The sequence below is a fragment of the Dama dama genome, chromosome 26 (assembly GCF_033118175.1).
Source record: "Dama dama isolate Ldn47 chromosome 26, ASM3311817v1, whole genome shotgun sequence".
Taxonomy (NCBI): Eukaryota; Metazoa; Chordata; class Mammalia; order Artiodactyla; family Cervidae; genus Dama; species Dama dama.
This window is the reverse complement of record NC_083706.1, coordinates 35,045,267-35,071,770: the sequence shown is the minus strand read 5'-3', so window position 1 is coordinate 35,071,770 and position 26,504 is coordinate 35,045,267. Positions and strand designations below refer to the sequence as shown.

At 39.5% G+C, this 26,504-nt stretch overlaps 1 protein-coding gene across 7 annotated transcripts in view; it reads right to left on the bottom strand.

Moving 5' to 3' along the window:
• AIG1 (androgen induced 1) overlaps nucleotides 1-26,504 on the bottom strand; it is a 264,454-nt gene that overhangs the window by 176,506 nt on the left and 61,444 nt on the right. For 5 of the 7 annotated variants that reach the window (XM_061130347.1, XM_061130348.1, XM_061130351.1 and 2 more), the window contains exon 2: nucleotides 10,747-10,902. The exons of the other annotated variants lie outside the window; for them this stretch is intronic. In XM_061130347.1, coding sequence (XP_060986330.1) covers nucleotides 10,747-10,902 — 156 coding nt within the window. The remainder of the gene's footprint in view (nucleotides 1-10,746; nucleotides 10,903-26,504) is intronic. 7 annotated transcript variants of the gene reach the window in all.

Sequence of the window (26,504 nt, the reverse complement as noted above, 5' to 3'; positions counted from 1 at the left end):
AGAAAGATGGCGAGAAGTTTCAGAAGGTAAGCTGTAAATGGACCTGCTGGTCCCCAGCAATTGGAGAGCTGGAAACAAAAAGAAAGGTAACAGTGAATGCCTCTGAGTGTGTGGCAACTTCTTTAGAACTCTAAGGTAATTTGGGAGGGAAAGGGGTACAGGTAGATTTTTTTTTTTTTTTTTTTACTTAATGAAAATGATTTTTTGTGCTTCTCAGGTGGAGCTAGTGGTAAAGAACCTGTCTGCCATGCAGGAGACATAAGGGATATGGGCTTGATTCCTGGGTTAGGAAGATACCATGGAGGAGGAAATGGCATCTCACTCCAATATTCTTGCCTGGAAAATCCCATGGACAGAGGAGCCTGGTGGGTTACAGTCCACGGGGCCACAAGAGTCAGACTTGACTGAGTGACTGAGCGTGGCAGCACAGCACAGAAGATGATTTTACTGTAATGATCACACGTTTATTTCAATGTGCAGCAGAGAAATATACCCAGCACGTCAATTCCCGTCACAGATGTTATGGTTAGGACAAAGCTAACCCTGAGTATTTAAAGCATTTTTTAATGCAAGTTGGTTAAAAGTAAACAATGCAGGTCCCAGCTGAGAAGCTGGTTCATAAGTGATGGAGGTAGGGGAATGCCAGGTTAGGGGCTGTCACCAGCCTGACAGTGCTTTGGGCTTTTGTTGGGGGGCTTGGGACCCTCGGAGGATTCAGGGCAGGTAGATGTGCGGGGACTAGAGAGCAAGAGTGTCAGGAGCAGCATGGGAACCTGAAGGATGCTCTCTGCCCCTTGGACCGCTCTTCCTTCTCTGCCATCTGATTCCCCCCACCCAGCCTGGGCTGCAGCTGTGATTTAGGAGGTATCACGGCCCAGGATGTGACCGTGGGGAGTGGCGGACGAGTCAGACAAAAATGTTTCCATATCAATGATTCTAGGGGCGGTCTTCTTTTGTTGACTCCATGCTAATTTTGACAGCAATCTCCTGGGTGTGAGCACTCGTGTTATTTTCTGGGCATGGGAGCACTGAGGCTGTTTCTGTTAAGTTATTTGTGTTTGTAGGAAGGCAGTCATTCTAATTCTGTAGTTGATTGTGATGGAGAAGGCAATGGCACCCCATCCAGTACTCTAGCCTGGAAAATCCCATGGACGGAAGAACCTGGTAGGCTGCGGTCCATGGGGTCGCTAAGAGTCGGAGACAACTGAGCGACTTCAATTTCACTTTTCACTTTCATGCTTTGGAGAAGGAAATGGCAACCCACTCCAGTGTTCTTGCCTGGAGAATCCCAGGGACGGGGGAGCCTGGTGGGCTTCCGTCTATGGGGTCACACTGAGTCAGACACGACTGAAGCGACTTAGCAGCAGCAGCAGTTGATTGTGAAGGTGAAGAAAGGGAAGGGGCCCTTCTTATGATTAAGAGGTGAGGTGATAAAAATGGGCACAGAAAACTCTTCTCCACATGTGCCTTCCAACCTGGGCACACCACTAATTTATGCTTAGGATTCTTTCCTGTTTCACGTCCCTCCCCAGCCTTCCCTTGGTTAATACCGGACACAGTGGTAGGAACCCAGAGAGGCAGAAGAGCAGATGGGATGGCGGGGCCTTTTCTGGTTCCCTCTGGGTCACAGCTCCCTTCATTTTCCTCATGTTGCACCAAACTTTTGGGGCCACCACAGCCCAAACTCCTGGTACATGTTGGTCCTTATGGGAAAATGAAGCACAGACCTAAGAACAGGGGAAAGGGCCATTCTGAAGAGGGAAACTTCTTGGAAAAGTTTCTTCATAAGTGCTTAGCAGACAGAGGGCAGGGCCACCTGTGAACTGTGGCTACACACAATCTCTCCCCTCACCATCTCTCATCTTCCCACCTGTGTCTCCAGGACACATCCCCCCAAAGCCGGAATCATGCCTCCACTTTTGTTCCCAGGAAAGTTTGAAAAAGGCAGGATGAATGAAAGTCCTATCTGGGACTGGCTCTTTGTGGCAAAATAAGCAAATCATTAGCATGGTAATTGCACAAGGAAAAGTTAATACGTTTTGTGTAGGTGGAACGTCTACTAGCTCCTTCCTTGGGGGGAAATGTTCCTTTTCATATTGGCTGATTTAACCCAGCACATTTTGATCCAGCTAAAACAGGTAAGAGTTACCTCAAAACGCCCACAGGGGCTGTGTAGTAATTTTAGGAACACCCACACAGCAAATTGTTATTTCTTTTTCTACAAACAAGGAGATGGTTCCGAGGCAGAGGATGACGGGAAGAGTAAGAGAGAAACTGAACTAGATGGATAGGGAGGGAGGGAGGGAAATACGCAGAGAAGAAAGACAAAAAATGAAAGTGTTCCTTTTTTCTTTCCTTAAAAAAAAAAAAAATCAACAAATAATACTGCATCTTGTTCTTGGTCTCCCAAACAAGGGCATACAAAAGATCCTGATTTGGGGGGGAGGGGGTCATATTTTTGAGAACAGGAATCATATACAATATTAGTGTTACTGAATTAACATCAATTATGTTAATTATTGGGCTTCCCTAGGGGCTCAGATGGTAAAGAATCTGCCTACAATGCAAGAGACCTGGGTTCAATCCCTGGGTCGGGAAGATCCCCTGGAGAAGGGAATGGCAACCCACTCCAGTATTCTTGCCTGGAGAATTACACGGACAGAGGAGCCTGGCAGGCTACAGTCCATGGGGTCGCAAAGCGTCGGACACAACTGAGCGACTAACACAATGTTAATTATTAGTATAATTAACTAACAATTCTACTTTTTCTCGATCATATATTTCAAATCTATATCTTGCTTATGGATATAAATATGGGGAAAAGATATCTTCATTTTCTGAGATATATCTGTGGCCCTTTTGCCCAGAGAGAGTGGGAACTCTGTGAGCTGGTCTAGAGAACATGATAATTCTCTATAATTTCTAGGGGACTATCATTTCTTTTTAATTTATTTTTAATTGGAGGATAATTGCTTTACAATGCTGTGTTGGTTTCTGCCATACAACAAGGTGAATCGGCCACAATCATACACATGTCCCCTCCGTCCTGATCCTCTCTCCCAACCTCCACTCCATCCTATCCCTCTAGGTTGTCACAGAGTACCAAGCTGGGCTCCCTGTGTTACAGAGCAACTTCCCATTAGCTATTATTAGAGGCAGATTTTACTCACTGAACCTGGTGTCTACATTATCTGAGTTGCTGGACTAAAGCAGGGCTACCTGTGACAAATTTCGTATGGACTTGCAGAAAATGAACATAAGCCATTTAGTCAATCATGTAACATATGTGATCTTCTTTGAGAAGCATTTCAAATGTCAGATTTAGATAGCTGTTCATGATAATACTGCTGAGACTGCACCCAAAAAAATGGTACTGGCAGAGACTGAATGGAAAAAAATCTGCCTTTCTTGGCTCAGAGAATATCCATGATTAGTTGCATTGGTTTTACAGTATCTTTTTATATCAACACAGATAAACAATAAATTACCTGAGATTCTATTAGTTTTTTTACTTATTTTACATGTAGTTATTAGTCTCCACAACGTTATTTCTATTTCTTGAAACTAGCAATTTTGTTTGGGCAGCAGTGTGCCTAACCTATAAGGCACATTAAGATGAATCATAAATGATTTAAGCCCTCATGGTGACCTCATTCCCTGCTTCTCCTCCTTGCTCTCCCAGCATTCCATGCAGCTGGCTCTAGCCACGTGAGAGTCCTCACCAATGAGACCTACGGGGACGCTGGCTGATGGAGCTTCTAAGAAAGGTCTGTTTGCATGACGAAAAGACAAACCTTTTGAGGAGAGCTCCCTTAAGACAGTCTTCCTCTCCCTGCCTTGAACATGGCTGCAAAGGATATGGTATGTGGTGGTCTATCAGCCCTCTAGGGATTGAAAGTAGCAAGTTCAAAGAAAGTCGGCAATCCAGAGATAGAAAAGTAGAAAAGAGAAAACACATACGCGTCAAATGATAATACTGAGCCATACTACCCTAAAACTTCCTGCTTCCAGGCTTCTTCTTTTACGAGACACTGAATATATTTATTGTTTAAACCACAGTTGGTTGGATATTCACTCAAAAAACACTGAATTATTTAGACATTGCTTCTGACGCTTGGGTTACGGCAGTAAACCAAACACACAAGCTCCCTAACCTCACAGAGCACGTACCAAGTCAGAGAAGACAAACCGCAGAAATAAAAGAATAAGCATACAATGTGCCCGGTAGCAGTGATCATGATGGAGAATACAAAGCAAGTTAAGGGGACAGAGAACGACAAGGGCTAATTTATAAAGTTTATTCACGGAAGCTTTTCAGAGGTGAAATAATTCGAGCAGTCTTGAATGATGTGAAAAAGTGAGCCAGGTGAGTATCTGGCGATACTCTCTTACAGCTGAAAGCATCACTAACTTACACATCCAGGAAGTTTTTTTGTCATTATTCAAAACAGAGCTCTGATATCATCATTTCTGGGAGGTCTTTCAGGACTTTCTACTCACTATAAATTCCTTCTTCTTGCAGGCTACTTCTATATCTATGTGTATTGTTATACTCTTCATGTCTTCTTGTAATTCACTTCTTGAGATAACTTATATAAAGTTGCCTTCTCTAGACCGTGAGACCCTGAAGGGCAAGATCAGTCACCACTGTCTTGGCTCCTAGCAATACCTGGGAAGCTCCATATACCCATAAATAACTACTGATTTGAATATAACTTCTGTTCTTTGAATGCTCTGCCTATAAATGAGTGAGTTATAATAAAATGTTGTTAAAAGTGCAGTTATAGTTTGTGTTGAAGGAATTTGTTTTGCAAGCTGACTTTGGTGAGTTAGCATGATTGTATACAGATTAAATAGTTCAACTACACAGAAAATCTTTGGTTTTCATTTAGGAGAGAAGAATGTATAAGATGGTTAAGCAGCAACTCAGTTCCCTATCAGGTAATCTGACTGGTCATATTATGTCCTTGGCCTTTTGAAAAGACTATCAAAAAGGTGATCATAAACAATGAACCTAGGTTAGGTAATGATCATCTTCTGAGCATTTCTCTTGGAATGGGAGGAAAATGCTCCTTTTGCTTACTGATCTTGAATGAATCTTCATCTCTAAACCTTCCCCCTTGCACAACTCAATGCACACTCATTTCAGCACAGGGGTAAAGTCTAAGACTGACTCAATGTCAAAGAACTAGGTTTAACCATAAAATATGACCTAGCAGATATTATATTCTTAACTTCAAAGATGGTGAGATAGGGCATTGGAAGAAACCTAAAACATCAACGAAGGCTTAAAGAAAAAATAGAAAAGAGTTTGGTTTTAGGTACTCGTGTGAAAATTTAATAAAGAGAGGATCAGGAGATATTAAGTGTATTTAATTCCAAGTTTTCCCTTAATATCAAAATAGAAGAAAAGACATTTGCTTTTATTTACAATCTCAAATGGAACCAAATTTCCTTCCTTTGTGTTATGTGAACAGACATTAATATTAATAACTAATATTCATCAATAAGTTTGCTTTCCATTTAAGCCAATCTCCTACCTCTGAAAATCAGAAATGAATATTTTTTTAAATTGTAGAAGTATGGCAATCTAAATTCATATCCATCAAAATTTTTTTCTGAAGGATGGCTTAGTTAGCTAGTGTATCAATAAATGAAGACTTTGAAGAATCTCCTTTTGCACATAATTGCTAGATACTTTTTCTTTGAGTATGCATCTAAAATTCCAATTTCCATTCTCCATGTTTCCCAAAGAAGCAAGTACCACACAGTTCCCATCATAAGCAAAAGTGAGTTTTACAGGGATCTAGACTAGGTTTCTCCATGTCAAATCTTCACAAAATCTTTATAAGAACATGATTATCACACCAGAAAAGGGTTACTTAACAGCTCTGAAACTAAACTCAGATGAAAACCTCAAATTCCAGAAAAGCTCATCCTGGCACATGCTGGCTTGCTCACAATATCTTGGATCCCACCCTAGGTTAGACCAGATTCAAATTTACAGGACTTTCTCAGACGGTTCCCTAATTTTTGAGACTGGTACATCCTCATCATTACCTACCTGCCAAAGTTAGTTAAGCAGCAGCCCCACATCAGGTCTAGAGCTACCTAAGTGAGCCCAGGTCAAAGATGTACCAAGAAGGTGGTGAGAGCAGATTATGTGCATCTTGCCAGCTGAGCAGCTGTGGGTGAATGGGATGCACAGACTTGAACTGATGGAAAATATGACTGTTCTTCATCATTAAACGAGCTGCTTGGGCCTACAGATGGCGACACATTCAGGACTTTTGAAAGAGGCAATTTCATACTCATCAAACTCATTTTTTACTACTCTTATTTTCTTTTTCTTTTTGGTTGAAAGCCTTTAGCCTGTTCTCTTAACTAGAAGAGTATCTGCCAGCATGAAAGTCAACGGAACTCACGGGAGACAAAAGACATTCTTGGTTTGATTGCTCCTAATAAACATCAGTGCTTCCAGACCACATAATGTCATAGAATTATTTGTAATGCTTCTTTAAAAGGGTGACAGGGTTCAGAAATGAACTGCACATGGTAAGATGAGACTCCCAGGGGTTGTCCCTGCAAAAATGAGCTGCAAGGCTTTGGGAGTGGTGGTGGTTTCCGGCCATTAGCATCACTAATCAAGGCCAGCTTTGCATTTATGGGAATCTACACAAATCAGGATGATACATGCTATGTTCACTCAAGCAACCTTGCCTGGTTACTTCAAGTTTATGCTGAAACAAAGCTTCACCTCAATTATCTTGGGTTGGAATGCTTCATTATTTTTATATATCCTTGAGAGAGACAGACTGCATGAAGTAGAGGCATCAGGTCCATGGGTCACAGAAACATACTTAGCGCTTCATGCCCACATAAAGCAATTACTGTCGGCTCTCAATTAACCTCGTTATTAGAGGAAGCATTAGTGGAGAAAACACAAGTCCTAGATAACCTACCCAGGTCTTTCTTGCTGCCACAGTTGCAGCTGAGGTGAGAGAGACAGAAGTGATGGAAATGTCCAGAAAAGCTCAGGGGGCAGAGGTGTCTCTGGGGAGCGCTGAGTAGAGGTAATACATTCAGCTGCCCTTCTGCCCTCTTTCCAGGCCCACTGCCTTTTTGCCTTGTGTGCTAAAAGTCCCTTCAATTTCATGCCCAACTCTTTGGAACCCTATGGACTGCAGGCTGCCAGGATCCTATCCTCTGTCCATGGGATTCTCCAGTCAAGAATACCAGAGTGGTTTGCCATGCCCTTCTCCAAGGGATCTTCTCAACCCAGGAATCGAACGCACGTCTCTTATGTCTTCTGCATTGTCAAGTGGGTTCTTTACCACTACCACCACCAGGGAAGCCCTTTTGCCCTGCACCAAGAAGCAAAAGTGACATTGCTTTCCCCTTCAAACTTGGGGTTGACAAAAGTGTGGAGCTGAGAAAGCCCAGAGAAGGCAGCAGAGAAGGTCCTCTCTGAGGCTGGCAGTCAGAGCCTGGAGGTCCCTGGGGACTGACCACAGACTTCTAAGTGGAGTCTCTGCATCTTCCTTCTTCAGAGGCTCAAGCCACATCCCAGGCTTTCTGGGCACAGGGAAAGTGCTGGGATTTGCCCTTTAGTATTTTACTGTGCCAACCAACATGATACAAGGTGTTCAATTACAAATGTTATAACCAATCATTTGCGTACATAGGCATTCTTACACTACAGATTCCTACAAGTCCTGGGCATCACTGCTATTTCCATTTGTCTGATATAATGAATCCTTTGGGCTGGCTACCTCCCTCTCAGGCCAGGAGCCACAGGAAGAGTAAAGATGACACCTCTTCTAGTGATTCCCAGAGACACTGCTTCAGGAAGGGCTCATATGCTAACAAGGAAGAAAGTCTTAAGTGATAAAACTAATCCAGAATTCCAGATCCTAATGAGCAGCTGAGGGAGACATGGAAGGGCAGGGGAACCTCTGAAGTCACAGCAGAGACTAGGGCTCATCTGAAAGGAAAGCTGGGAAGTAGAGAGAAAGACAAGGGAAATATCATGAAACTGTATGTTTACATGAAAAAAAAAATTGGATAAAGATGATTGTTATTGTTTCGTCGCTCAGTTGTGTCCGATCCTTTGCAACCCCATGAACTGCAGCACGCCAGGCTTCCCTGTCCTTCCCTGTCTCCTGGAGTTTGCTCAAACTCATATCCATTGAGTTTAAAATTATATAAAAATGGTTACAAAGAGTCAAATTCATATCCTCTTTAAATATCACTTTATAATAAAATTAGTGCAATCTAGGAAGAAGGCATTTATCAACCAATTTTTTTTTTTTTTGGCCTCAGAATGAATTCCTGTGTGTTAGAGTGAGAAATCAGGTAAACAGACACAAAAAAATCAAATGACAGAATAAGAAACAATGGAAAATGCAAGGTGATTACAGGCCAGAATTCTTCCTTATATTAAAAAGAGAGACAGAAAGAGAAAAAGAGAGGGGCAGGAGGAGAGGGAGGCTCCATAAAGCTCAGGAAAAGTAGAATGCTAGTGACTATAAAAAGGAAAGTGGCTCATTTTAACAGGGAAAATTATGACCCAAATATTGACTATAAAATATCAGTGGGCAAGAAAAAAATAAGAGAGAAATCAGTGAAACGGCACACTTCTGATTCATTATTTATTCTTTATATTCCTCTGTGAAGTTCATTGGCTAGGAAAGGTGCATACCTTATGTAATGAAAATATGATATTATGATTTTTTGGCTCAAAAAGGAGCATAATAAAGGCATTATGATGTCTCCTCTCTCTTTTAAAACACAGAGAAAACAATAAACATAGTGAAACATGGGGGAAAATATTGGATGTACTCAAATCAAACAAACAAGCAAACAAAAAGACTGCCATTCTTTTTACAAATCACAAAGCATGCATGGACTAAACTCAGGAAGGATACTGAAAGTGGATAAATATCTCAAGTCTCAAGAAGGATAAAATGTTTTAGGCTAAAGTGATGTCATAAATGTCTAGAGGGCATATGCAATGAGCGTTTGATTAGTGTAGCATAACATACAACTTAAGCTCAGAGACACAACCTGACACCACGTAACAGAAGCAGGCAGAGCAAAGAGGAAAGGATAAAATTGTATTTCTATTTGACCTTGTATTGTGTTATAACTGTATTCCTTCTAACCAAGGAGGATCTCCAGAATCACTGACATGCCTATAGAAATTCCAAGGGAGTAAACTGGAAAAGGGAATGCCTACCCACTACAGTATTCTTGCCTGGAGAACTTGGTGGAGAGGTCCATGGGGTTGCAAAGAGTCAGACATGATTGAGTGACTGACACTTTCACTTCAAGCAGGTAAAAAGTAACAGAAAACACACAAACTTGGGTTTTCTAGATAATTCTTTCAAGTAGAAAGTGTAGGTCTTTACAGTTGATGGCAATGGAAATTTTCTCTTAGATAAGTATTCTCATAGAAGGTGTTTAAATTTTATAAGGCAAGTCTAAAGAAGGAAATATTAAATAATATATAAGGTATTTAACCCTGTCATGTTAAGCAACCGAGTTTGAGGTGCCTTTAACCTGAGCATCCATCTAGATTTTCAGAGGGTAAGGATGAATAAGGAGACATATGACCAGATCATACTACTTTCCTGGTCCTGTTGTTAAGAGCGAAGGGTTACTTCATTCCAAGAAGACACAGCTCAGCATGTACAAAATGCAATTCAGTGATAGTCTTGTTGCACACTAACTGGTCTTAGAACAAATGCGTAAATGCTTCAGCCAGGAATAAATGTGGCAAATATGAGTAAGAGCCATTGGAAGGATTTAAAAAGCAACTTTCTGACTTTGCCTACAAAGGCCCTTGGACTTGGTACACGGGTTTCTGTTTCTCCACCTGATTTCTATCAGGTGGCCGATGAAAGTTCTGTATTTGAATGACACAAAACACTCTTACTTGTTATCACAATTTACAAGTGTTCTCTCTTTCTTCTCCTGGCTCTTCACAGGTTAAAATCTATAGAATCTCATGGTGCCCTGGCCCTCTAAGTAGAGATGATGGGTGATTAACAGATCAGTGAAGGAAGTTAAGCTCGGGAGGGAATCTAACTGAAAACAATGGAAATCAATGAAGCCAGAGTAGACCCAAACATTAAGCGGCATTTACTTAAGTGATATTACCTAATGGCTCCACTGAGTAAGTGAAGAAGTATGAGCTATTACTGACTTCCTCTCCCAAGTTCAAAAATATAAGAATGATCACAGACCCATACATTTTAAGTCTGGACTGCTTAAGAAACCATTACAGGTTGAATTGTGTCCCCCTAAACTTCCTATGCTGAAGTCCTAACTCTCAGTATCTTGGAACGTGATCGTATTCAGAGGCAACGTCTTTAACGAGGCAAGTGAGATTAAATGATGTCATTGAGGGCCCCTGATTCAGTATGACTGTGTCCTTCTAAGAAGGGGAGATTGGGACAGTGATACACAGAGGAAAAATCATGTGAAGATATAGGCACAGGAGGCCATTTGCAAGCCAAGGAGAGAGACCTCTGAAGAAATCAACCCTGAGGACACCTGGATATCAGACTTGCAGCCTCTAGAAATGGGAAAAACTAAATTTCTATTGTTTAAGCCACTCAGTCTGTGGTGCTCTGCTATGGCAGCCCCAGTGCAGAAGCCTATAATGAGCCCTGTTTTCCCTCTGAGAAGTCTAATATAAGACCCATTTCTTTTGTGGTTAAATGTGATTTACATCATACTCACAACCCCAACAGGAAAGGCCAATACAGCCAGCATCCAGTCCCGGAGAGAGATGAGCTTCTTGAGCTGTCTTTCCTGTTCTTGGTTCCCACTTCCTCTAGTCAGAAGACTGGAAAGATCAGTCAGCACACAGATGCCAAAAAAGACAGCTTGGATAACCTAGAGGGAGACAATGATTGGTAGTAAGTCAGTAAGACAGAAAGAGACCCAACCTTGAGAACAGCAAACCAGCTATACCTTTGCAACGTGACATAGGGTAAGAGAGGATGAGAAGCACATTTAAAGACCTGGCCCTGAAAAAAGAGTGACTCGGATATTTACAGCTTGCTATCATAGGTGAGAAAATCCATCTTAAAACACTACTTCCATTTTTGCTAAGGACAAATGCAAAACATGCACGGGCAGAAACTGGTATCAGTTCTCAAAATGACATATCCCTTATATTAAAACATCACATCTGTGGTTTAGTAATATTGACTAGTGCAATTTAACAAACATCTAAAAAGTGCAAAGAAAAAGATAAAGAAAAAGATCAATAATAAATGAGACAACTAAGTCTGAATGTGAAGAAACCTTCCTACGATTTAATCTCTTAGGGTCAAAATTTTTTCTACCAAAGGAAGTGGTAGAAAGCTTCTAGTCCTTGAGTCACAGAGAAATCAACTGAATGCAATCATCAAGACTGAAGCAGAGCAATTTTCTGTTGTCAAACTTGAACTAAATGACCTCCGTCTGAGTCTTCAATCTTTATGAAATAAAATCTTTCCAAAGTAAGGTAAACTTAGATACTCACACATTTTCCCCCAAAATGTACAACAACTTGTACATTCCAAAATCAATTACAAATTGAATTACTTACATAGCTATGTTTACTTGGACCATCACAGAGAACATTGAAATGCTAGAGCCCAGATATTTGTGAAATTCCTAAAGTGAGGGTAAAAGTGTTGGTGATCCAGAGCTACGAGTGAAGGCAAGCAGAATACTGTAACATAACTTGGCAGATGGTAACTCTAGTTATGCAAAGGGCAGAAAATATATTCCCTGGGCTCAAATTCATACCCATTTAGCACCAAGAACAGATTCAGGGGAATTTTTCTAGTTCCATTTACAAGAAATAATTTACTGATGATGTATTTGTACAAGATACAATTTTGCTCACTATGGTTAGAAAAACATATCAAAATAATTTTCTCAGTGAATTATCATCTTGGCAGTGGAACAAATCTGTGAAAGTTCTGTTCCTCATTGAGGCACAGGACAAAGTGGGCAGAAGGACCCTCAAAATTACCTGGTTCTATCTCTTGGAAAAGCACAGACACACTCAATTTTGTTAACCATTCTGGTTAAATGTTTATCTAAGTCACGTGAAAAATTCCCAATAATGAAGATTCCATCACCAGGTAATACACTAGGCTCTTTTGAAATCAGCAAACCCTACTGTTATTAGTCATTCTTAGCCAGAATTGTGTTCTATTCTTCTTCATAACGTAGCCTACTTTTGCCTTCAATGACTTAAGATTTCTTGCTTTTCTACAACCAGAAAAACCAGAGTGGGAAAAGCTAAGACTGCCACATTGAACATGGCACAGTGAAAAGTGTTGGCAAGAATCATGCTATGATGACCGGAAATAATTTAAATGACTCAGGGAATAATTTGCCACTTGGGAAAATTTTCCATTGCACATCTTAATGACTTTAGATGTTAGACCTTTCTGTCAACCCTAATGGGCTTTGAGAAATTGGGGAATAATACTGGGGAATAATAATCTCTATTACAATCTGGTGGTGAACATATTAAAAGGTGTCCTCCCTTATCAATAATCAGGGAAATGCAAATTTAGATCACAATGAGATAGCATTTTTCTCATCCATGTAACTATTGACTACTGTAATTTAATTCTGACAGTCCCAAGGGCTATAAGGATGGAGAATAACCAGAATTCTTATGGTAGGAATGAAAATTGGGAAATCCACTTTGAAGAAAAACTGGCAGTGGCTAGTGATCTAAAAATTCATTTACTTTTTCATCTAGTGACTTCACTATGAAGTCACATCTACAAGAAAGTTAATTTCAGCATTCACTGCTTCAATAAATGAACACAATCTAAAATCTCTTAATAGCTGACTAGATAAATCATGCTACAGTCATATAACGGAATTCTAAGCACACATCAATTTTTCACTCTTACAGCAAAATACTAAACAACAAAAAAGGAAACAAAAAAATGCTGCATATTGACACCATTAAAACAAATTTCAAAAAATGCAAAGATAAATTCAAAGATGCATGCATATGAGGTAAAATGTGAAGAAACACATGTGATTAATAAACACTAAAATTAAGTACCTCTACAAGAAGGATGAGATTGAAAGAAGGACACAAGGGCCTCAACTCTGTCAGCATTTTATTTCTTAAGTTGATTATTGGGTATACGGAAGTTTATTATAGTCTTCTCTATATACTTCATTATTATGAAACATTTCCAAAAAACTTTAAGAAGAGTGGTTTTCTTACTTTTGGAATATAGTTAACTAGTTTCTTTCAATTCCCTTCTTTCCAAATCAGTTTTGTCTAGTTTTAAAGATCAGCTAATAGTAGCAGAATTTAGTGAGCTCCAACTCAAGTGAATTAGATGAATTTTAAAATTCCATGGTCAAGTAACAGGTACCATGTTTGTCTCCTACCATAAACTAGACATTTGTACTAAATATAGAAATCAATTTTTCATATATTGGGCTTTTCCCCTCTGTAATCAGCCAGAGAAACCTGTTTTTTTTTTTTTTCCATTTATTTTTATTAGTTGGAAGCTAATTACCTTACAATATTGTAGTGGTTTTTGCCATACATTGACATGAATCAGCCATGGATTTACATGTGTTCCCCATCCCCATCCCCCCTCTCGCCTCCCTCTCCATCCCATCCCTCTGGGTCTTCCCAGTGCACCAGCCCTGAGCACTTGTCTCATGCATCCCACCTGGGCTGGTGATCTGTTTCACCCTTGATAGTATACTTGTTTCAATGCTGTTCTCTCAGAATATCCCACCCTCGCCTTCTCCCACAGAGTCCAAAAGTCTGTTCTTTTTAAAGGGCTCACATGATGAGATCAGGCCCACTGTGAATAATTCTCCTTGGCCATATAAAGTAATATAATTAAAGGAGTGATCATACTCACAGGATCTTCCAAAACCCTGTGGGAGGAGATTATGCAGATGTGAGTATCACTGAGGGTCATTTAAGAATTCTACCCCCCATAAACACATTCTCAAGAGCCCAATTAGGATATATAGGTATTCAAGTTCTGACCAAACAGAGAGGCCTTATAGACTACAACAGGCCTTCAGTAGAGACCCAAGACACTTAATACTTAAACAGTGCTAAGATGGCCCTGGAATAAAAGTGACTCTAGATCTAACCCAACAATACTTAAAAACAAGCCTCAAAGAAAAAACAATCAGGCTGATCTATGAATAACTTAAACACTTGCAAATATAAAATTCTATACTCCTTAAAGGAGGAGAACAAAATCGAAACATTTAACAATATCCAGCATCCAATCAAAAATTACTAGACATGCCAAGAAACAGAAAGTCCTTTAACCAGGAGAAAATGAATTAAATAAAAATAGGTACAGAAATGACAGAAATATTGGAATTAGAATACAAGAACATTAAACAACTAAATTAAATAAAGTCAAGAAGTTAAATGAAAACCATGAGAGAAAAAAATGTAAAGAATCAAACTGAACATTAAGAGTGAAGAAGATATTACCTGAAATTAAAAAGTCACTGCATGGGAATAATAGAAGATTAGCCACTACAGAAGAGAAGATTTAAAATTGAATACACAGTGAAAATAAACTATCCAAAATTAATCAAAAGAAAGAAAAAAAAGACTTTAAAAATTAACAGAACCTCACTGAACTGTGAGAAAATATCAAGCAATCTAATATACATGTATTGGAGCCCTGAAGAAGCAAAAGGTCACGTAAAAAGAATCTGTGAAGAAATACTGGCTGATGTTTTTCCAAATTTATTGAAAACTATAAACCCACACGTACAAGAACCTACAATGGAGCCCATACAAAGAAAACTACATAAGCATAGTGCAGTAAAATGCTGAAAATCTGTGAAAAAGAGGCAATCTTAACAGTCACTACAGAAAATGGCATCGTATACAGAAAAATAAAGATTAAAAATATCTCAGACTTCTAAAACAAAAAAAGCCAGAAAACAGTAAAATTATAGCTTTAAAGTTCTTAAGGGGGAAAAACCATCAAAGGTGAAAGATTTTTTTCAGACAAATAGACAAATGGTGACAACAGACTTTCACTAAAAGAAATGTAAAAGGAATTGAGACTATGATACCAAATATAACTTCAAATTTCAACTAAGCAATGACAATTGCTAAAATAGTAAATATGTGGATAAACATAAAAGATTTATCTTCTGATTTGTTTTATTTTTAAAGATAAATGACTACTTAAGGCAAAAATATAACAATATATTGTGAGGTTTTAAACATATTTGGAAATAAAATTATGACCATCAAAGCTCAAAAGATAAGAAGGGAGGAACAGAAGGCATGCTGCTGTTGAATTCTTAGTTACATATAAAGTGGTATAATATTATTTGACAGAAGACAGTGACAAGTTAAAGATGCATATTATAAACCCTAGAGCAACCACTCAAAGACTGAAATGGAGATCTTTAGCTAGTGTATTGGTTTTCTGTGCTGAAAGACAAATAACCACAGACTTTAGTAGCTTAACACACAAATTATTCGTTTACGGTTCTTTAGGTCACAAGTCCAGGTGCATTTGTCTGGCTTCTATGTTCAGGGTACCACAATAGCAAACGTACAGTGCTGACCAAGTTGGGCTCTTATTTGGAGGTTCAAGAAAAGGATCTACTTTCAAGCCTTGAGTCTTAGCTCTTTTACACTATAAAACCGAAATTCACATTCTCTTGTTAGCTGCCAGCCAGAGTCACTCTCAGCTCCTTCTGTCTGCTCTCCGATCCATGTACAATGGCTCCCTCCATACTCAAATCCAGAATATCAATTACTCTTTATGCTTTAGATCTTTCTAAATCTCTCTTCTGTTTTCCTCTTCTGGCCTGAAAAAGCTTTCTAATTTTAAGGGCTCATGTGAAAGGCCCACATGGATAATATTCTTTCTTCAGGTCAACTGTTTGTATACCATAGTGTAATCAGAGGAGTTGTAGCTCATTCATTCACAGGTTCCCAGGATTAGAGTGGGACATCTTTGGGGGCCAATTTAGAAATTCTATCTACTGTAAATAATAAACAAATACTAGAAATAAAATGGAATATTAACAATATTAAAGTAATCCAAAAGAAGTCAGAAACTGGGAAAAAGAAACAAAGAACAGATGACACAGAGAAAAAAATGTAAGATAGCAGACTTTAATCCAACAATGCCTATAATTACATTAAATACAAATGGTTTAAAGTTTCCAATTAAAAGGCAGAGATTGACAGATTGCAATTAAAAAACAAACAGCACTTCAAGTATAAAGATGTGGATTTGTTAAAAGTAAATGGATATGAACACTAATCATAAGAAAGATGGAGCAGCTATATTAATATCAAAATAAGGTTTCAAGATAAGTGATATTACCAAAAATAAATCATGATAAAGGGATCAATTCACTAAGAAGGCATAATGAAAAAAAAAATAAAAAAAAAAAAAAGAAGGCATAATGATCTTAAATGTGTACTACCATAGTTGAGCTTCAAAATGGAGGGAGCAAAAATTGATTTAACAAAGGCTTAAATTGCTCAATAAGCTTTTTTAAAATAAATAAATGATTCACTTGTTCTTGGATAACAGATGCTTTTATGAAGATTTAAAGTGCAAATGAAAGGAGAGAAATAGAATCTCATATTCCAGAAGAGAAAAACAAAAGTTCTGCAAATATAAATGTAATAGTCTAAACATGCTGCCAAATTTAGAAGATTAATGGTATTATGAACCCTCATACACCTCTACAGCTGATTCCTCTTCTTAACCACTGGTGTTGTGTAACATAGCGGCCCTCTCGTCATTACCTGGTGGCTACCCCGTCACTGTCTGTAGGTCTCTCCAGTGGCTCTCCCCTGCTTATGATCACAATACGGCTGCCATGCCTTAACTGCTGTGAAGACTTCCCCAACGAATGTGGAAATCAAAGAGAGGAGATACCACAAAACAATTTTCTCCCAATTTCCAAACAAGGGGAGACACAGAGGGATGTTGGGTATTGCTATCTTTTTTTTAACTTACACTGGTTAATACTCAAAAGATAATACCTAAAAATTATGGAACAGTCCATCATTTCCTGCAGAGAAGCAAGGACTGACTTTTGGTTATCTGTTCATTTAAGAAGCAGTTAGTCAATACTGTTAAACCATTTATATTTCTGCCACTTTGTTAAAATCTGACTTGCGCTGACAGCTAACAAATCACATTAGAGACATTTCACTCTGCTGCCTATATGTATCATGCTGTCCACTGCAACTTAAAATTCATGAAGTTAAGAATATAAAAGTCACATGAAGATGCACAAGTGAATCTTAAGTAGGATTCCCTTGAAGCATTATTCAGCTCCAGCCATTCTGCAGAGCTGGCATTTTCAAACCATCAGCTCAGCATGACATACATATACACCATCTGGCTTTGAGTTCTTAGCAGGCTGCTTGATCTTATTATTTTGTATCATGTGTAGAAATGAAGTGGTCAAATGTACCATATCTCTCCAAGAAATATAAATAGAAATCTATCAGAATGGGAAAAAAAATCCCAAGATATTTTGCAGTCATTCCAGCATTTATTCCTCTAGAATGTTCTCTACTGTTTAATTCGTTCTGCATCTTCTGTCCAACCCCTCAACTCTCCCTGGCAGGAAATCACAACTTATTTACTGAGTTATTTCATGTTTAGGATTCACTTCCACAAGTGTGGAAATGTACCCAAATTCCACTCATGTCTTCATCTTTCTTGACATGAGTATCTTTATTAAATTAACATTATTTTCCTTTTTCTCTGGAATGCACTAAACTATTACAATTCTGTTTGTACTAGAGGGCAAATTCATTAGACTTCTAACATTTATTCCCAAACATATAGGACACAGTTTATTGAGAATGGATTTTATTTCATTTCACTAGGTCAACTTCAATATCCCCAGTTACATGTAATTGCACCAAAGCTACAGTCTCTATATCAGGTTATGTTATTACTTCAGTTGCTAATTTTTACATTTCTGAATAATTGGCCAAACTCAGGCAAGAACCAAGGATGCACCAAAATAGGAAAAGTATAATTAAGAAATGGAATCATTATTTGTATGAACTTTAAGACCAGTAAAGGTGTCTTGACCTTTGGGAATAAGATTCCTTGTAAATCAGCGTACTGCATTTTGCTCATATTTTACTTTCATAAGATTAATGCAAAGAGTACCATAATGCTTGTTTTGAATATTTTGCTTAAAGTTAATTTTTAGACACAGCAGACAGAGGAAACAAGAAGATGGAACTCTGAGGGGTGGCAATGAAATTGGAGTGATGTGGATCATGGAATGAAGGAAAACTGTTGAGAGAACAGATGGAGAGAAGGCAGTGAGATTTATAGGTGTCATAAGGGAAGGCCTGGAGGAGTCCTCTATATGAGGACAAGAGCATTAATTAAAGGGGAGATGATAAAGAAGAAATGAAAAATCTATCTAAGCTCTTCAGTAATCAGAGAATAACATTATGTACATTCTAGTAATCCAGGAAAGAATGGAATAGATAGACAGATGGAACATGCCTATATAACATACATGGCATGTGTTGTTTGTGTAATTTCTCCTATGCAGAAGGGTGAATAACACATTTGGAGAAGTGGTGTGAGCTGAAGGCCTTTCAGTTTCTTATACATCATGTGGTACTGTATAGTGAATAGTGAAAGTCGCTCAGTCATGTCCGACTCTTTGCGACACCATGGACTATACCGTCCATGGAATTCTCTACGCCAGAATACTGGAGTGGGTAGCCTTTCCCTTCTCCAGGGGATCTTCCCAACCCAGGAATCAAACCCAGGTCTCCTGCACTGCAAGCAGATTCTTTACCAGCTGAGCCACAAGGGAAACCCAAGAATACTGGAATGGGTAGCCTCTCCTTTCTCCAGGGGATCTTCCTGATCCAGAATCGAACCAGGGTCTCCCGCATTGCAGGTGGATTCTTTACCAACTGAGCTATCAGGGAAGCCATGGCACTGTATAGCATAAACAGTTATTTTGTTTTTGGTTCATAAAACTTTCAGTGTAGTTCTCGCTCAAAACCAATCAATGGCAATAAATGTTTTCAATGAAGAGTGAATCTGAAGGAGTGAAATACCATGTTGAAAGAATATAAGAGCTACAAAATAGCAGTACCATAAAACACAATCTTCTAAGGGACTCCCCCTTCATTCCACAAATGTCTCACTTTTTAATAGTGCATAACTCCTTCTTATTATCAAGATCGAGAGTGAATACCAACAGTAGTTTGGCACCAAGGGACAGTGACTCAGTATGAAATCAGATGAGTGAATTCTGCAAGGATTTCTTCACATGTGCCTCCAGTGGAGACATCTGAACATCTCTGGCAATTCTACAGAATGGAGCCCATCGGTTACATGGAAGCCATCATTAGTTACAGGTTTGAATGCTACTCTGTAGAGAAACCAATGCATTAAAAAGTACCACAAGCTCTCTCTGCCTCCTCCATCCTCTGAGACTATCCATCAGACGTAATGCCTGGTGAATATTCTGCCACTACCCTTGGAGAGAGTTAGCCTGAACAAGCCCAGATGTTCCTCTTACTCTAATGACTGTAACTCTTATTTTTCTAAATCCGCCATTTAAGAGATGTGCTTCAAGCTCAAGTATTTTCAAGGAATCTTCACCACAAACATTTTTGAGGAGATGGATTCATGGCATCATCAAGCCCGTGGTTTTCAGAATGTGATTTAGAGTCCTTGCCCATGTACACAGACATTTACCTCATACTGCTCTATCTCATTACTGAAAATCGATGAAATCAGCCATAAGTCACCACTGGCAAGCAATCTATTCAGATAGAAAGAAAAATAAGCTTTTCCATCAGAAATAATGCACTTAGATAAGCTTCTTTGGAAAGGAAATCTTGTCCACAAAATTTGTTTACAAACATCACAGAATTGTTTTCAATAAGTAGCAAGGAGAGCAGTCATCTAAAGAAAGCATTGCATGCGCTTCACACAGTAATGGGTGCAATCATTCCATGTTCTAGCAATATCCTGATAAGAGCACTGCAGAGTTCCTTCTGGGGCTTCCATTCTAATCTGCAAATAATGACAGAAAATTCCCCTTGAGTATTTTCTGTGCTCCACTGACATTAGAAGCTACCCCAAACTTTTTACAGGTTTAAAGATTTTTTTCAACTATTAATATTAGCATGAATCCTTTTTAATACTGGATTAAACACACTATTGATTCATTTAACAAATATTTATTGATTAACTACTACATACAAAACACTTAGTAAACTACTAATGCAGCAACACAGACTATTAAATGATCGTATGCTGTGAGGCAAATGTGATTGTACCTAGAAGTGTCTAACCTCTAACTTAGTGGCATCTGCATTTACTAAATGCACAGTAATAGTGGTGAACAATTATTAAAGAAAAAATATGTATCTTTAATAACACCAATTTCTTTCAAAGTGCATTAATTTGCTAACACTGTAAAATTGGCTTTATTCAAATAAATGTTTACTTGTGCAGCAAAAATTATTTAAGTGCCAAACATCAGTTCAGTTCAGTCGCTCAGTCTGAACTCTTTGAGACCTCATGAATCGCAGCACGCCAGGCCTCCCTGTCCATCACCAACTCCCGGAGTTTACTCAAACTCATGCCGATCGAGTCGGTGATGCCATCCAGCCATCTCATCCTCTGTCGTCCCTTTCTCCTCCTGCCCCCAATCCCTCCCAGCATCAGGGTCTTTTCAAATCAGTCAGCTCTTCGCATCAGATGTCCAAAGTATTGGAGTTTCAGCTTCAACATCAGTCCTATTGATGAACACCCAGGACTGATCTCCTTTAGGATGGACTGGTTGGATCTCCTTGCAGTCCAAGGGACTCTCAAGAGTCTTCTCCAACACCACAGTTCAAAAGCATCAATTCTTCGGCGCTCAGCTTTCTTTATAGTCCAACTCTCACATCCATACATGACCACTGGAAAAACCATAGCCTTGACTAGACGGACCTTTGTTGACAAATAATGTCTCTGCTTTTCAATATGCTGTCTAGGTTGGTCATAACCTTCCTTCCAAGGAGCAAACATCTTCTAATTTCATGGCTGCAATCACCATCTGAAGTGATTTTGGAGCCCAGAAAAATAAAGTCAGCTACTGTTTCCACTGTTTCCCCATCTATTTGCCATGAGGCGATGGGACCGGATGCCATGATCTTAGTTTTCTGAATGTTGAGCTTTAAGCCAACTTTTTCACTGTCCTCTTTCACTTTCATAGAGGCTCTTTAGTTCTTCTGTGTGGATAACAATAAACTCTGGAAAATTCTGAAAGAGATGGGAATACCAGACCACCTGAGCTGCCTCTTGAGAAACCTGTATGCAGGTCAGGAAGCAACAGTTAGAACTGGACATGGAACAACAGACTGGTTCTAACTAGGAAAAGGAGTACGTCAAGGCTGTATATTGTCACCCTGCTTATTTAACTTATATGCAGAGTACATCATGAGAAATGCTGGGCTGGAGGAAGCACAAGCTGGAATCAAGATTGCTGGGAGAAATATCAATAACCTCAGATATGCAGATGACACCACCCTTATGGCAGAAAGTGAAGAAGAACTAAAGAGCCTTGTGATGAAAGTGAAAGAGGTGAGTGAAAAAGTTTACCTCTTTGTTAAGAGTATTATAAAACCCCTGGGTTCATGTAGCTTGAGACGGTATGAAGCTAGTGCTGGAAGGGTCCTACCAGCAATTAACTTAAGTGACAATGTAAAATCCCAGAAAAAAATGAAAGGTCCCTGAGACATTTTATTTATTTATTTATTTTTCCTGAGACATTTTAAAATTTCATTAATCATACAGAAAAATCTGACAATACCAAGTGAGGAAGATGGTGTGGAACAATGCTAAAGGGAGTATACTTTGGTTCAATTACTTTGGAAATAATGGCATTATCTAGTAAAGCTGAGGATGCATACACATTTTAGTGGTCTTATGCCTGGCTCCTGGTACCTAGAGTATGTAACATGAAATGAGATTGTTGTTTTAGGTATATGCTTCTGTCCTTTAATGAGTACGAAATTTTTAAAAAGTCTGAAATGGTACTGTAATTTATTACATTAAGAAACTAAGAAGTACCTTGCAGTTCTCAATTACTCAGGTAACAAATTAAATACAACCATTACTTTCTTCACAAAGTTATCACCTTAAGTTTCTATTAGGAAACAAGATATTCTTATGCTTAAAAATAGAGTTGACCCTTGAACAGCACAGGTTTGAACTGCATGGTTCCACGTATACAAGGATTTTTTTCAGTAGTAAATATCATGCTGCTACATGATCTGTGGTTGGGTGTGCCCACAGATGAGGAACCTCAGATGCGAAGGGCCGGCTATAAAATTATACACAGGTTTTTCTACTGCATGAGGGTCTCTAACTCCCACCTATTCAAGAGCCAACAGTAACTTAATGGACACAATTTTGAGTCATAACTAAATTGGAACATGATTTTCTTGTACTTAGAAACTGGTGATAGAGCAGCTTCTCAGCAGGTATCTGTTTTACACATGGCAGCGTACACGTATCAATGCCACTTTCCCCATTCGTCCCACTTGCCCCATTTGTCCCACTTGCCCCATTCGTCCCACTTTCCCCATCGTCCCACTTTCTCCTTCCCCCATTGTGTCCACAAGCTCATATTCTGTATCTGCATCTTCATTCCTTCCTTGCAAATAGGCTCATCAATTCCATTTTTCTAGATTCCATATATATGCGTTAATATACGATATTTGTTTTTCTCTTTCTGACTTACTTCACTCTGTATAACAGCCTCTAGATTCAACCACATCATTAGAACTGATTCAAATGCTATATACCACAGGGAGCAAAGCCTGGTGCTCTGTGATGACCTAGAGGGGTGGGATGGGGGCAGGGGAGGGACTCAAGAGAGAACTGATGTATGTATAATTACAGCTGAACTGCATTGTTTAACAGCAGAAACCAACACAACATTGTAAAGCAACTGTCCTCCAATTAAAGAATAAATAATAAAAAATAACTAAATAAACCGGGACTTTAGATCATGCATTAAAAAAAAAGAAAAAAAATGGTGACATTACACATTGGATGTGTAAGTTTATGCTAGGTTTTAGATTTCATTGATTTTTTTTTAAGCAGGGTACATTTAATACAAAGATTGATTAGGTTATCATAGGAGAGTAAGTATTACATGTACAGAGGACACTAGATGGTGCCCTGGGGCTCACGGAGAGCAGCCAAGGAAAGGAGAACTTGGAAGAAGTCCCCTACCCAAGGATGGGCCTCAGACCTCACTGAAGACAGTGTGCTGGCGGTCAGGGAGATGATGGAGGTACAGGTGAGCCTCTGCAAATGGGCAGGTGCACAGACGAGGTGAGTGACCACTGTGGGCAGGAGACCCGGAGCAGGTGGTGGGTGCCCAGGTCGGGGGGAGGGGCTGCAGGGCCTGCACATCCCCTGCCTGTAGCTGGGGCCGAGCAATACTAAATGTTCTTCTACCCACACGGCTGACCACTGGGACAGCAGCTGGAACCGGTAAGTGCCGCCCCATCCTTCTGCAATGTCCCTTCAGTGTCCTTACTGAGTAAGCTCAACATCATCTTCAGTGTAAAGGAGATATGCTTATGTCTTTTTTTTAGGAGTAGGAGGATTTTATTTTTTTATTTTTTCTTTTCCATTTATTTTTATTAGTTGGAGGCTAATTACTTTACAATCTTGTAGTGGTTTTTGCCACACTGACATGAATCAGCCATGGATTTACATGTGCTCCCCTTCCCGATCCCCCCTCCCGCCTCCCTCCCCATCCCATCCCTCTGGGTCTTCCCAGTGCACCAGCCCTGAGCACCTGTCTCATGCATCCAACCTGGGCTGGTGATCTGTTTCACCCTTGATAGTATACTTGTTTCAATGCTATTCTCTCAGAACATCCCACCCTCGCCTTCTCCCACAGAGTCCAAAAGTCTGTTCTGTACATCTGTGTCTCTTTTTCTGTTTTGCATACAGGGTTATCGTTACCATCTTTTAAAATTCCATATATATGCATTAGTATACTGTATTGGTCTTTATCTTTCTGGCTTACTTCACTCTGTATAATGGGCTCCAGTTTCATCCATCTCATTAGAACTGATTCAAATTAATTCTTTTTAACGGCTGAGTAATATTCCATGGTGTATATGCACCACAGCTTCCTTATCCGTTCGTCTGCTGATGGGCATCTAGGTTGCTTTCATGTCCTGGCTATTATAAACAGTGCTGCGATGAACACTGGGGTACATGTGTCTCTTTCAGATCTGGTTTCCTCAGTGTGTATGCCCAGGAGTGGGATTGCTGGGTCATATGGCAGTTCTAGTTCCAGTTTTTTACGGAATCTCCACACTGTTCTCCATAGTGGCTGTACTAGTTTGCATTCCCACCAACAGTGTAAGAGGGTTCCCTTTTAGGAGGTATGCTTAAAAGGTTATGGAAGAGCAGGTGTTACAGGGTGAAATTCGGAGCTGAGAGACAACAGCTATCTCGTTTAGCTCACCATGACTTGACTGATATTTTAAGAGCACTGCTGACAATACCGTAATTACTCTAATGAAATACTGAGAATGAGGGAAGGACATTTGCTTTTAGTTATTCAGACAGTCTGACCTGTCTCTTGACTTTGGGTCATTTAATTATTTTATGCCACCTTCTGCAGATGGTATATCAGGGAAAGATGATGGAGATATTATCATAACATTTTAAATATGATGCAACATTCAAAGTGGTCAAATTTGCTGCTACTTTGTGGTTGCTATTGTTTAGTCACTCAGTTGTGTCTGATTCTTTGCAACCCCACGGACTGTAGCCAACCAGGCTCCTCTGTCCATGGGATTTCCCAGGCAAGAAAACTAGAGTGGGTTGTCAATTTCCTTCTCCATGGTATCTTCCTGACCCAGGAATCAAATCCTCATCTCCTGCATTGGCAGGCAGATTCTTTACCACTGAGGCACCAGGGAAGCCCAATTTATGGCACTTGTGTTAGATAGATAAGGCTGCAGTGAAAGACCTAAACTAAAATTTGCATGCATATTGAAAATTAACCAATCTTTATCATACCTTTCCTGATCGTATCTGAATTGTTTAAAATAACAGAAAGTACAAACCAATCCAAATGTGCACAAACCAGACTCAACCATGGATAAACAGAGGTATAAAAGAATAACATGCAGCAGGGAAAATAATGTACCTAGAGTTACAGAGATTAACACAGATGATCACACAAGTATAACACCGAAAAATAAAAGCAAGTCTTAGAAGACCAAAAAAGTATCACACCATTTAAATAAAGTTCTAAAAGAAAGGAAAAAAGAACCCACAACATCAGTCCAGGGACACACATGTGGTAAAACCATAAGGAAAAGCAAGACAATAATAATAAAATGCTACCTAGAGCCAAGTTCGAGTCTCCTTCTCCCTACCCCAGTATGCATTTTAGGTTATCTTTTGTTCTTTCCCCCTGGATTCAAATGTAATAAAATCATCATTAGTGCTGCTATTTTATAAATGCCTAACTCTCTTGCAGGCACATGGGGGCAGAGTATGGTTTTTGTTCGATACTGTATCTCTAGAGATTGGCACAACATCTGGGGTGTAGTATTAACACACATCTACATTACAGAATTAATTCCATCTAATTACAGAATTAATCACAGCGGCAAAGACAGCTGAGTAGAGAAGGAGGGCTGGCAGGAGGATGGCCAGAAGATGCAGAGGGCCCTGTTAAGAAGATGACTGTGTAGCTATATTTCAACTGATCTGCACTATAGAGCAGCTTTCCCCACTCTCCAACAGTAGGGCATTCCTATGAAACCCTTCACAAGCTGAAAAGGGTAAAGCAGAGAAGCAATGACCTTAGGACACATCACACTAACAGATGCACAAAATAAACTGACATAAAGTGTTAAGCCACCACAGTTTTAAGCTGAGTGTGGTTCCCAAGGAAGGCGCTTGGTGACATCCCTGTCACTACTCTGAAGCACATACGTTTCGCTATAAAGCAGAAGCTGAACTCTATCTCTTCATCTTTTTTTTTTTTCCATGTAAAAGTGAAAATCCTCTAGGGATTTCTTTCGCTTAGCAAAAAGATACTAATATAGGTCTTTTATAATAAAAGCCAAGTGGTACACAGCAAGCTCTGGAAAATTGGGGGGTGAGGGAGGGGTACCTGCATTTGTTTCCAGTCGTGCTCAGCGCCCTAGTGAAGGGCATGCAGATAGATCTCGTGGGTATGAGGGTCAGCAGGGAAAACCCACAAGGTGCTTGCTAGGACAGTGACGGTGTCCGGAGGTGAGTAACTAAAAAGCTAGATCACGGGGTTTAGAGTGGTTAGAGAAAAACACGGAGCGAGGAGAGTGACAGAGCATGAGGGTTTTTTGGGGGGCGGGGTGGTCACAGATCTAGTGGGAGCAAATAAACTGAATGGTGGGAGCCTGCGGTCCA